The sequence below is a fragment of the Ambystoma mexicanum genome, chromosome 4p (assembly GCF_040938575.1).
Source record: "Ambystoma mexicanum isolate Mex_15411 chromosome 4p, UKY_AmexF1_1, whole genome shotgun sequence".
Lineage (NCBI taxonomy): Eukaryota > Metazoa > Chordata > Amphibia > Caudata > Ambystomatidae > Ambystoma > Ambystoma mexicanum.
This window is the reverse complement of record NC_090927.1, coordinates 122,879,374-122,893,096: the sequence shown is the minus strand read 5'-3', so window position 1 is coordinate 122,893,096 and position 13,723 is coordinate 122,879,374. Positions and strand designations below refer to the sequence as shown.

The 13,723-nt window shown below is 48.4% G+C and overlaps 1 protein-coding gene across 10 annotated transcripts in view; it reads left to right on the top strand.

Moving 5' to 3' along the window:
• The window catches only part of AGBL5 (AGBL carboxypeptidase 5), a 1,732,162-nt gene that overhangs the window by 1,068,941 nt on the left and 649,498 nt on the right, over nt 1–13,723 (top strand). For all 10 annotated transcript variants that reach the window (XM_069605526.1, XM_069605530.1, XM_069605525.1 and 7 more), the window contains one exon: nt 9,860–10,044. In XM_069605526.1, the coding sequence (XP_069461627.1) occupies nt 9,860–10,044 (185 nt within the window). The remainder of the gene's footprint in view (nt 1–9,859; nt 10,045–13,723) is intronic.

The window sequence follows — 13,723 nt, the reverse complement described above, 5'->3', positions numbered from 1 at the left end:
CTCACAAACTTATTGGAGTGCCATCTAGTTAAGCGCTCACCTCTGTATGAAAATAAGTGGTGTTTTACTGTGACTTATCTGATAAGGAAAAAGGGGTGTATATATTACAATAGTAACTGTTTAGAATATTTTACAACAAGAGTGCTGGAGTGTTTCAAACAGTGTGTTTTTAAATAAATAATTATATACTTTGATACCAAAGCTCTGGTCAGTGTTTGCTTGTATTGGTGTTTCTGAAGTGCCTATTGTGTATACTTTGCATACTGCCTAACTCTTCTTGAGAGAAGTCTGACTGCTCAGCCACAGCTACCAGGTAAATCTGGGTGGTACAGACTGCTACCAAGTGGGTTTACTGCTAACACCTGAAGTCCTAAATCTTTTGCAGTGTTCCCTAAGGGAACTGCACAGGTTTCTGCCTAACACCGTGACCCATCAAAGTTATAATGATGTAGGAGAACAACATTAAAGTTAGCCGTCTCGATTGTCAAACGTACAAAACAAGAGTAAACATATTTGTTACTTGGATTACGAGGGCAAGCTGTAGCTCACGTGCATAAGGACCATCATTCGCAACATGGATCTTGTAAGGCAGGCTGCCCTGAAGTCATGCAGCTCAGTAACACATAGCAGTGGTGTCTTCTTCGGCAATGTAGGGCAAGCAGCCAGAGTTTTTTCTGCAACAGCATTTCTCCACCACAGTTGGCATAACCTCACAATGATGACAGCTATACCAGGTAGAAACGTCTTCCATGTGACTGATGCAGGCTCTGGTGCTTGATCATCACGACTTTCATAATATTCCCCATCGTTTCGGCTCATTTCTCTTTCAAGCATTTCCTCTTCTGAATATTCAGGCTTGTACTGGTAGGGCTGAATTGTTGCCATAGTTCCAGAATATCGAAGAAGTAGAAAATCAACAGTAAGACAAAACAAATGGTTTTGTTTGTATACAGTGAAGTAATGAGGTTTTAACATAACATTCAATGTTAAAGAAAGATAAGTGAAGAAACAGCCATGTTAAAAAAAACATAGTGCAAAGACAAGAATAATATTTGAAATTTTGCAAAGACTCATGTAAAGAATAAGCCATGTAAAAGTAGAATTTAAACATGGTTTGGTGTGCCATACTTAAATACTGACACGAAGGAGAAAGAAACTCCAATGGTGTGTGATCAGAACAGGTTTGATTATACTTGTCGAGGAAAGAGGGATCTTGGCATTTCCAGGGAGACACGTCAATAGATTGCACACAGAGGACGTGGACTGGAGACGTGCATTGGCGTTGTGAAAAGGGGTGTAAGCGTCTAGTGATGTCCGCTTTAGGGGTGAGCAATTGAAATTAGTACCACAAAGGCACTTGAATTTAGGGTGATGAATCAACTGCACAGGATCGCGGTATCCGACCCGTTATTTTTCATGTGTAAAATGATAAAAACTAAGGTAAGATGCATTTGATTTTTTACATTTTTTCAAAGATTGATGTATGCTCAAATCCTCATCTCTATTCAGGAAGACTACGACAAAGACGTAGGTCTGATCAATAAAATTTACCAAATCATACAAACTTGGATGGCCACCCATGGTCTATGTCTTAATGACGAAAAGACCGAACTCCTAATCACTGGGTCCACCAATAGACTAAGCAAACCCCCCACCACCCCCAACTACAACTCCATTGACGGCATCAAGATTAAAGTCGCGAAGGAAGTAAACACGTTAGGCTTTTACCTGGATTCGGCACTCAATCTTAACAGGCTAGTATATATTTACATATCCACCAGCAGGGGGCGCAGAAGCTTGGTCGCCTGAACCAGCGTCTCCTCCCTTCAGGCAGAATCTTGCTAAATATTTCAATAACTACAGCAATTTCTACTCAAACTTACCTCCATTTCCTGATCCTAGAGCCTGGGGGCTCCTCCGATACCAACTTCACCCTAAATCACTTTCCTTCAATATCTTCTGGCTCAGCTCCTGGTGCGGCCTCTTCCCGCTCTGCAGTCGGCGTGGTCTCCGATCATCTAAGCCAGCCCGCCCTCCTCACCGGGCCGATCTTCCAGTGTTTTGCGGCGGGTGCCGTTGGGACCTGCTCCCCTGCACCTTCTGATCTCCGCTGCCTGCCTGTACCCTACTGCGGACCCCTCGTCAGTGGCTCCTAGACCGGCCCACTGGGGCGGCCTATGACTTTCTCTCTCCTTAGTCTTCCCGCTCTGCCGCGGGGGGCTTCGGTCTTCTGGACCCCACCTCGGTGGCTCCTGGACCGGCCCACCGGGGCGGCCTATGACTTTCTCTCTCCTCAGTCTTCCCGCTCTGCCTCGGGGGGCTTTGGTCTTCTGTGCCTGCCAGCCCGCCCTCCTCATTGGGCATGGGCTTCCTGTGTGCTTTGTGGCCCCTCTGCGGCTCTGGATCGGCCCGCCGGAGCGGACTTGACTGTCTCTACCCCGCAAAATCTCCCGTTCTGTTGCGGGTGTGGCCTCCTGTGGCCTCAGCCCCTCCTCTTCATCAGGCCTAGGCTTCCAGCATTGCTGCGAGTGTGGACTCTGCTCTGTGTCTCTCTGCTGCGGGAGTCTTCCCGCTCTGCTGTGTGTGTGTGGACTCCGGCCGACTGTGCCAGCCAGCCCGCCCTCCTTGATGGGCCTGGCTTCCAACGTTCTGTTGCGGGTGCCATTGAGGCCCGCTCCCTGACCCGGTCGACCCAGTGTGGCGCCTACTGACCGCCTGCTCTCTGTTGCTGGCCCCACATCTCCGGTTCCTGGATCAGCCCTCCTGAGCGGCTTTGGTGTTCCTCAGCCCCCGGAGTCTACTACGATGGCAGACAGGGGCTTCCAGGCAGCCTTGGCGGTAATCCCAGTCCCCTGTGTCAACCTGGGGTTGCCTGCCCTCTGTTGTGGATCTAGTGTGCAGGCACTCTGCGGCGGGAGGGGTCGCTTCTCCCTTCCTTCCTTGTCCAGGCCCCGCAGCTGAACCGCCACCTACTTGAGGCCTCAGTATCCACTGCATTTTCTACCCGCCCACCACCACGGACCATGACTTTGACTTTTTTGCGGTTGGAGGGATTGCTTCTTCCTCCCTCATCCTGCCTGGCCTTTGCAGCTACTCCGCCGACTACCTGTAGCCCCGGAGGGCTCCACTTCATCTGAGCCCAGCTAGGCCCCCTGGACTCCTCCACTAGTCCGTCCTGCACTTCGCCTGCCCTCCTTAACATCACGGGCCAGGACACCCATTCCACTTTGGGCCCCCCCGTCTGCTGTACCCAGCCCTGCCCCCTGTGCTGCCTCTGCACTTTGGTATTCTGTGTCCACTAGCACTCCTCGGACCGGGGCATCAATCGGCATATCCGCCTCCAGGCCCCCTCTACAGCCTGCTATCAGTCCACAAAATCACTGTCTCCCCTGCTCCACTGATCTATCCCCCATCTGTTCCTTACAGTCCTCCTCATCAACAGTATCTCTCGTCTACCCCCCGCCCCCCCCCATCGGCTGTACCCAGCTCTGCCCCCTGAGCTGCTTCTGCACACTGGTCTTCTGTGTCCATTAGCACTCCTCGGACGGGGGCATCCATCGGCAAATCTGCCTCCAGGATCCCTGGTCCCTGTAACCACCAGTTCTCCTCTACAGCCTGCCATCAATCTACAATATCACTGCCCCCCCCTCCTCTGATCCTCTGTTCCCCTCTGTTCCTCCCAGTCCTCATCAACAGGATCTCTGGTCCACTGTGTCTTCGCCTGCCCTCCTCTTCAGACCGGGACTTCCATTGACCCGTCCCCATCTGGATCCCTGATCCCCGTCGTTACTACCAAGCCTTTTCTTCAGCTGGCCCACCGGTCTTCTAGACTCTACCCCCACCCCCTCCTCCACAGGCCGGGGTCCATTGACCAGTTCCTCCATCCAGGTCCTGTGCTTAGCCTCCCCTACCACTTTACTATCACCACTCCTCTCCTTTTTCCCTCTGTTATGCGCTCTGCCACATCCCTTTCGCTCCGCCCTCATCACCCCTCCCCTCACCTCCTTCCCTCACCCCGCCTTCCCCTTCCTCTCCTTCCTCCTCATGTCCATTCCCTTCCCTAATCCCGTCCTCCACTCTACCCGTTCTTCACATACCCTCTCTCTCCGCCCTAATCTTCTCTACCACCCCCTCTGTTCAACCCTCCAGCCTCATGAACATTGCTCTCTGGAATGCCAGATCCCTCTGCAATAAGACTGCAGCAGTCTTAGACATGTTCTTTCATCGCAACCTTCATTTCCTATGTCTAACTGAAACCTGGATCACTCCTCACAACACCACTGTCCCTGCTTCCCTCTCCTCTTCCTCCTCCTTTTCTCATATCTCGCACCCTTCTGGCCGTGGCAGAGGTATTGGCCGCCTCTTCCATCCTAATAATCTTCCCTCTTCCTCCCCTCATCTCTTCCTTCTTTCCCTTCCTTCGAATTTCTTTACAAATCCTTTTCCTCTCCTCACCCCATCTCCTTTCTAATCATTTATCGACCCCCTGGCCCTCTTTCTTCCTTCTATGACGACCTTGATCATCTCCTTTCTCTCATCTCTCCCTCTCCCTCTCCTCTAACTGTACTCAGCGACTTTAATCTTCACCTCCCTTCTCCCCTTCATTCCTCACCCCTTTTATCCATCCTTGACTCCTACCTCCTTTCCCCTCTTCCTTCCTCTCCTACTCACTCCTCTGGCTCCACTCTTGACCTCATCTTCAACTCTTCCTACCCCTCTTCCACTGTCTCCACACTTTCAATCTATCTCTCCGATCATGCTTTACTCTCCTTCTCTCTTACTCTTTCCCAGCACTTCTTCTCCCAAGCCTTCCCGTTCCCTCTTTTCACAACGCGACCTTCACAACTTTGATCCCTCCCTTTTTCTCGACACTTGCTCTTCTCTCCCCAAGATTTCTCCTCACTATCGGCCAATGATGCACTTTCTACTCTCTCCTCTTCCATCTCCTCCTCTCTTGATCTACTTCACACCCTTTCCTTCTTCCGTCCAACCCGGAAACCCTCTCAACCTTGGCTCTCATCATCTTCTCTCCATGCGGCGTCTTCTCCGACGTCTTGAGAGACTCTGGTTCAAATCTCCTTCGCTTTCCAACCAAACCTCATATTTCTCTTACCACTCTCTTTATGGCTCTTGCCTCTCCTCAGCAAAACGCTCCTACTACTCTAACCGTCTCCATTCCCAAGCCTCCCACCCTCACTGCATCTTCCAAACTCTCTCTCGTCTTCTCTCTCCTCCCACCCCCGATCCCTCAACCTCTTCCACCTTTTCTCCCTCCGACTTTGCAAACCTCTTCTCTTCCAAGATCCTTGCCCTTCGGCAAAAAATCAATTGCTCCTCTTACTCCCCCCTTCCCCCTCCCCCCTTCTCCCCATCTACCTGCATCACTGTCTTCTCCCCTGTCTCCCCTTCTGACGTGTCCATCCTCCTCTCCAAAGCCCCCCCTCATCTGCTCTTACTGACCCTTTCCCTTCCCTCCTTATACCTAAGATCTACCCTCTTCTTATTCCCTACTTAACTTCATTCTTCAACACCTGCCTTTCCTCTGCTATCTTCCCTTCTGTTTTCAAACATGCCACTATCATTCCTATTCTGAAGAAACCCTCTGCTGACCCCCTGCTCACCTCTAACTTCCTTCCTATCTCACTTCTCCCATTCCTCTCTAAACTTCTCAAGCGCCTCGCCTACTCGCAACTCTCAACCTTTGTCACTAATCTCTCTCTCCTTCCTCCCTCTCAATCTGGCTTCTGTCTGATACACTCTCCTGAAACTGCCCTCATTTACATCCTTAACTCTCTCCTCTCAGCTCGATACTCTAAGCAATCCTCTGTCCTTATTCTTCTAGACCTCTCTGCTGCCTTCGACACTGTCGATCACTCCCTTCTTCTCAACACTCTTTCTTCCTTTGGATTCAAAGGCTCTGTTCTTAACGGGCTTTCCTCTTACCTCTCCTCCCACTCTTTTACTATTTCCTGGGGAGGACACTCCTCTCCTACCCAGCCTCTGGAATACGGAGTACCCCAAGGTTTGGTTCTTGGCCCTTTGCTTTTCTCACTCTATACCTCCCTCCTTGCCCCAGTTATCTCCTCATTTGGCATTTCTCACCATTTCTATGCCGATGATACTCAACTCTTCCTCTCCTTCTCTTTCTTCTCTACTGACCTTCACTTTAAACTCTCCTCCTGCCTTACTGCTATAAAAAATTGGATGTCTTCTCGCTTCCTTTCCCTTAACACTGATAAAACTGAAGTCGTTTTCTTCCCCTCCAACTCTCTTCCCCCTCCCTCTCCTCCTCCTTTCATTCACTTTACCCCTTCTAATCTCCCCATCTCTGACCACACTCACAACCTAGACATTCACTTTGACTCCTCTCTCACCTTTTCCCATCACATCTCTCACTTCTCGCGCATGTCGCTTCCACCTCTTTAATATTCGCAAAGTCCTCCCCTCTCACTTTACATGCTACTAAACTCTTAATCTCCTCCCTTATCTTCTCTCGCCTCTTCTAGTGCTCCTCCTTACTCTTTGGACTTACTACTTCCCATCTTGCCCCCTTAAATCTATCTACCACTTTGCTGTCCGCACCCTCTGTCTCCTCTCCCCCCGTGACTCCATCTCTGCTTCCCTTTCCTCCCTTGGCTGGCATCTTAAATTTCAATTTCTCTGCCTAGTCTTTAAATCTCTCCATGGTCTTTCTCCCCCTTATCTCTCCTCCCTCCTCTCGTTCTACACTCCCTCCCGCTTCCTTCGCTCTGCCGACCACTTCCTTCTCACTGTTCCTCCTTCCCCTTGTGTCACATCCCGTTTCCGCTCCTTCCATCTCCTAGCACCCCCTACACTGGAACTCCTTACCTCTCTCTCTCACTCTGCTCTATTTCCACCTTTTCCTCATTCCTAACTTCCCTCAAATCTCTCCTTCTCCATTCCCCGCCATGAAACCCCTCCCTCCTTGCCTTATCTACTTGGTCATCTCCCTCCTCCCCACACCCCCATTCTCACCCTTCACCCCATGCGTTTCCCTCCTCCCCCTCTTCCCCTCCCTCTCAGTTCTACTGTACTACTCTCCTTCTCCCACCCAAGTTAATTTCTCTACTTATTGTTTTGTTGGTCTGATTCTCAATTGTAAATTGCTTCTACTGTTACAATGTTATTGTCATATGTATCCTGTTGTTAAAGTGTGCAGCGCTTTGGTGTGAAGCGCTATATAAACAAAAATAAATACAAAATACAAATACAAGTAAATCACACAGCTTCTGCAACTAGCTACACGTGCAAATTGATCTATGCATGTAAACCATTTTTGACCACAGACAGTTGCATTACCACTGCTCGGGCACTAATCCTATCTAAATTGGATTACTTCAATGCACTTTATTTGGGCACCAGCAATCACAACATAAGCAAACTCCAAACCCTCCAAAACAATGCTCTAAGAACTGCCCTAGGAATCCCTAAAGGTCAGCATATCTTGCACGAAAGACGCTCTATATCAGAGTTAAGTACAAAACACTAAACCTGACGTACAAACGCCTCAATAATAAGGCACCTATATACCTGACAGAGCAGTTCACCAAATATACATCCGAACGACCTATTAGAAAGGCACACTCTAACAGCATCAGAATCCCTAACTTCAAACTTAAAAAAAAACAGGAGGATCCAGCTTTCCAGTCTTGGCAGCTCAACTCTGGAACTCTATACCGGACGCCTTAAGAGCTTTACCTTCCCTCCCTGCCTTTAAGACCAATGTTAAACAATGGTTGCACGCTAACGACCATTTATGTCCTCACCCATGGACTGTATATGTGTATATTATGTATTTATCCTGCACACTCATTTGATTGTAATTGTCTCTGTATATTGTCTTATAATCTACTGTATTTATCTTTGCTTATGTACCTGTAACCTAAACTTTTGCAAGCGCCCAGATGCCTGAAGGCCCGGCGCGCTTTATAAATAAACAATACAATACTCTACACACTGCTCAGGTGCTGCCTTGGTTCTCTGCAGGCTGCCTTGCGCAGCCTCTTCTCCAGTGTCTCTTTGCGGCACCAGCTCCAGTTCCGCCTCAAGGAAAGGCTGGGTGTGTTACAGGTTCTTCCTGCTCCCCACGATACCAGTGCTTATCCAGTTTCCCCATGCCACCTATTAGCATTCCAGGCACTCGGACACAAATAATACACAAGAGACCAGAAGTGGGGTGAAAAGTGCTGTAAAGCTAACACTCGCCAGTGCTTGGGTGACCTGCATTCGGCTCTGCCCCTCCCAGGCCTGGCTCATCCTTATGTACAATGGAGCAGCTAGATCTTATTCTCTACCCATTAACAGCACATATCATAACAAAAAGGTAATTTTGTCGAACGGGGGAGGAAAGTACATTTCGTAACTGCAGGCTGTTTCTGCGAGGCAGCCTCTGGCCTTTAGCCGCCTTGGGATTTGAGCCAGCAGCGTCATCACTGTGTACTTCTCAGGAGCTGCTATTCATGCCCGTCTCTGAGGCATCACTGCATTCCACAGCTCAGCTGTGCTGTGCTCTGCGACATCACTTGGCACGGATGTTCAGTTGTTAGGCCAGTCTCTTAGGCAAGTCTTTAGGCCAGTCTGTTTGTATCCTGTATCCGATGAATCTCAAAGAAACCAAAAGAAAGTGCAGAATCAGAAATGTAGCTGGGTGGAGGCCTGTAGCCAGATATCCTGGCACCATGAGAGGGGCAGGGCAGGATTACAGCCACCGCACCACACACCCGACAGGGCCAGCAATATGCTCTGTCACAAAGGTCAAGGTATTGACCTTCTCATTGATGCCGCAATGCTTTGCTGTGTTTTCTGCATCATTTGCATGATATTATCTGATGATGAGAGTAGTGAAGGTGAGGGTTGTTCAGCTGTCCATAGGTTTAATTGCTACAGATAAATGGGGGCTGGGTTGTGTCTAATTCAACTGTTTCTTTGCACCTGCTTTCCCAGACATGTTGCTATTGTGTTTGTAGTTGTGAACTTACCGGTATGCTCTCAACCCACCCCTTGTCTCACTGCTTAGGTTCGAGGCCTGTAAGAAGGCAGTTTGTCAGCTGATGGTGATGTATTAATAGGCATCCCTCCCATTATTTTCACAAGGAGTAACGCAAGGATATAGTTCTACTCTGTATTCGCTCCGGGTGTTCACTCGGTATTGCCACAATGCCTAATAAAGTGCACAGTCTACACGCCACACACAGCTTGCCCACTGGATTCACTGGTGAGCAATACATTCAGGTTAGTGAGGTCCCATGCCTAGGTTTTGTATGCCTGCAGTCGAGCATATCAGGCCCCTGGCTGAGTAGTCTCGTCCGGCGGCTGGGCGGCGGCTGCTTCCAGTGTTTAAAGGGTCATTCAGCTCCACATATCTGATCTGTTTTTTTTTTCTTTTCTGGGGCTGCTGTTGGGCGATGCGACTGCAGGGGCTTCCTCTCACAACATTTACAGCATTCACCCTATAAGGGTTGATGCCTTTGTTGCTCACCGCGGAAACCCCATATGCAATGGGTTATTCCCTGATTGTATCCTTTGTGATCGACTTATGCCGCTGACATCAGGTTATTACAATGCAGATATTATGATCTGTCACAGAGCTCTTCATCTTGGCTGCCATTTTAGCTGGCTGCTTGTGAGCATCCGTCTAGCTTTAGCAATTTTTAAGGTCTCAGGAAATGTCGCAGAATGAGGCTTCTTTTCAATGGGAGCAGTATTCCTAAACTCATGATGCAATCAACCACATAAATAAAGCCATGTTATTGCCCAGTCTGCAAACTTTTGATTTATTTTCATTTTATCACATTACCCTATTTGAGGCATGTTTTATGCATCTTGTTTTCCTCTGTAGGTTGGAAGGGCTGTAGCAATTTCGGCACTGGATGTAGAAGATTGTAACCCTTGGCCCCGGATCATTATGTCTGAATACAACTGTCTTTCTAACATGCGGGCATGGATGCTGAAGCACGTCAGGAACATGAAGGGAACGGCTGGCTCAAAGAAAAGAACTCCCAAGACACCTCCGAAGGGCAGCAAGTATGTCTAATTTTTTTATCTTCACTTTGTAGGCAGTTTGCTCTTTTCTAATGGATCGTGTCCTTCCACGGATTCCTCATTTTTGATATACCCAGTATCCTGCTTGATTTGATTTTTGCATTTGTATCGCGCACGTGACGGAATGAAACGTATAGCAGCACAGGTGGAGCAAACATTGATGTAAAGCATAGTCAAGCCCAGGCAGCAAAGCCAACCAGAACAGAGACGATGGGCAGCAGGGCCTATCTAAACAAAGTCTTCAGGGTCTTATGAAACTGATATGATTCATGGGCCCTTATTTCTAAAGGAAGTGAGTTCCATAATTTTGGACCAAAGACAGCAAATCTTCTATCTCCCCTTGATGTATACGTTGAATGAGGGATAAACAGAAGATGACAATCACTAGATCGCAGATGGGTTGATATGGTTGAATCAGTTCGCGTAGATATACTGGAGCAAGACCGTTAACGCACTTAAAAATAAGGCAGGCTACCTTAAATCTAATGCGGTCTAGTGCCAGCCAGTGTAGAGTATGACGAAACATGTGCAGTTCTACCTAGCTTAGAAATCAGTCTTACTGCTGCATTTTGTGTTTTTTGGAGTCTTTAAATTTGTTTAAGCGGAATACCGAGCAGCTGGCTGTTGCAGTAGTCTAGGTGCGCAATAATCAGAGCACCTACCACCGAGGTATGATCCTCCTTGGGGATATAAAATAGTACCTGTCGCTGGAGTCTCAGAACATAATGCACCACCTGTACCTTTGCTCCATTCTGGCCTTCGCTGCCCAGATCATCCTGCCAAACGTAGGCCAAATTCTTGACCCTAGAAACAAATTTTAAATTCGTCCCCAGGAGGGTCGGAATAGGCAGTCTCTTGGCTGCTGATAAAACGTGTAAGTCCAAACAAAACAAGTTCAATTTTGGCTGCGTTTAGTTGAAGTTCATTGTTGGACATCCACCAGCTCACTTCATCCAAACACTTCCCCAATCTACTGAATGCTTAGTCAAAGTTGACATTCCTGGCGTCGACTGGAGGTCCCTCAGCGGCTACCGTTCCCACCCTCGGCTGTGACGTCAGCGTTGGTATAAACGGCACTCACCGTGCCCGTTGCCTCAGTTCTGTTTTTCTGCATGCACAGCATCCTTGGAACAGTTCAATCACCTAGGCAAATTTTCTACTGCGTGTTACCAATCTACGACAATGTCCACTCTGAAGACAGGTTTTAAGAGGTGTGTGGACTGTGATTCGAAAATGTTGATCACAGATCTGCACAGTATTTGCCTCTGCTGTCTTGGTACGGGGCATAGGGTCGACGATTGCTGGTTGTGTCAATCGATGAACGCTAAGGCTTTGAGAAAGAGGAAAGCCAAACTCATTCTAGGTCGGACGGCTTCTAAATCCCCCACATCTACATCTTTCAAAAAGATGTCGTCCGGAGACAGTAGTCTTAGGGGTGATCTCAGCAAAGACATAAAAAGCGATCTAAATGCTCAAAGCGCTCAAGATCTAGGAGCGACTCTCGCCACGCTTTGCCATTTTGATGAAAATCGAAGAGCCGTCATTCCTCTTCATCTTCTGAATCCTCACTTGACAGGAAGAAGGTAAGCTTTCCTCACAAATCTGCTTTTGAAGCAGAGTGGCAGGAGTTTAGACTCAAAACGGTGGAGGTGTTTTTGAAGGTGGCTCCTACTGGCCCCTCAGAAAAAGCTTATGACCCCATCGCATCTAAGAAGGCTGACAGGGAGCCGCCTAAGGTCGTATGCCGGAGGACCCTCCTCAAGAGAAGTCGACGCTGTCTTCGCCTCGATGATAGTTGAAGCATCTGGCTCCCTCCTACTCGTCCACAAAGGTTTTGGCGCTGACACCCTTGACGATGAAGCCATCGACCTCTACCGCCGACCCATCAATGGCTTTTAAGCCTTAGTCAAAGAAGTCCATGAGGCCTATATTTGAGGAGGAGGATGAAACTGATTCTACTTTTGGCTATGCTTATTGCACTCCAAATGCATCAGAGGAGCTTATTTCTGAAGAAGCCAGACTGGCAACATGCTTAAAAGAGGCTAGTAGAGTTTGCCACACTAGATCCTTCTGCTTATTCTAGCGGGTTTACAGATCTGTTTTGAGTAAGGTTACAGAGTACTTGAGGTAGGGTCGTCCTGCCAGGGACCTAGTGTAGTATGATATGACATCCTGTACAAGGGACCCCCTATGGAGCCTGTTTTACCTTTTCATTCAGAGCTAAAGAATAGAGTCCTTGAAAACTGGCAGAAACCAGATATCATGCCCACTGTGTGCAAGGATCTGGCCAGAAAATAGAGGCCGCCTTCAATTGGCCTGGAATTTCTCAAGACACTACGTCTGAGAGCTTGGTAGTGCTAGCTGCCACGTCCACATCAAATGCAGCGGCCTACCCTACAATTCTGCCTGACATAGACAAGAGTTTTGACGTCTTAGGCAAAAGGGTATTTTCTGCCCGTAGCTCTGAAAGCCTTAAATGCTTCTTGTGCTTTAGAAATATATTCTCATACGTTATGGGATGTTGTGGCAGAAGCAGCGGAACATGCCCCTGAAGGGGAAATGAGAGAAGGCTTTCTAAACCTTATTCGGGATGGCTAAAATGCAGCGTGTCGATCTTTACAATCTGGGTTTGGATGCAGCTGACTATGTGGGACGGTCTACGGCTTCCATCACAGTAGCAAGAAAATGTGCGTGGCTGCGTAAATCGGGCTTTGCTCCTGATGTGCATTATAGGTTATTAGACATGCCTTTTGATGGCTCTCACTGTTTTTGGTGAAAGCCTAGAAAAGCTTCAAGCTTCCAAGGCAGCTGCTAAGTCTCCTGGTGCAGCTATTTGTCAGCTCCAACTGACTGTCAACTTCGCAAAGCTGGAGGGATCGGTCCTTTCAATTTTATTCTTCCGAAATGCCAACTAGAGGACGAATTGGCAAGGAAGGCCAGAGAAGACTTCCACGCGGAGCAAGAGGGTGTGGAGGTAGGGCTGCCCAAGCAACCTCTGCCTCTTTCCCATCCGCTGAAGCCAGACTGCCAAAACCACTTTAAGTCCTTGTCACACAGGACTCCGATGGGAGGCAGACTGGCCCAGGACTACGAAGAATGATTAAACATTGCTTCAGTTGCTTGGGTGCTACAGACAGTGGCCCAGGGTTACGCTCTTCCATTTTTTTAAAAAGGCTCCCAGATTGCCCCCCTAGCAAATAATCTTTTGTGGAACAAGACTCGCTCCTCCTGCAGGAAATTCTTTCCCTGCTGGATAAAGGTGCAGTGAAAAGGGTACATGCAGTGGAGCAATTTCAAGGTTTGTACTCCACCTACTTTCTGGTTCCCAAGAAAGATGCAGGACTGAGACACTTGAACAAGTTCCTCGGGAAGGACAGATTCAAGATGGTCACTCTTTTGCAGATCCTCCATGCCCTTCAGCTCCAGGATTGGATGTTATCACTTGGTTCGCCATTGGCACTTCTCACTTTGTTTCGGGTTCTGCCTTTCGGGCTCGCCTCCTCCCTGAGGATCTTCACAAAGTTGATGGCGGTGGTGGCAACAAATATAAGGAGGGGGAAGATTCACATCTTACCCTAAATAGACGAACGATTGATCAGAGCTTGTTCTCCCAAGCAAATTCTGGAACATCTCGGCAGCACCTGCTACCCTCTCCACAAAC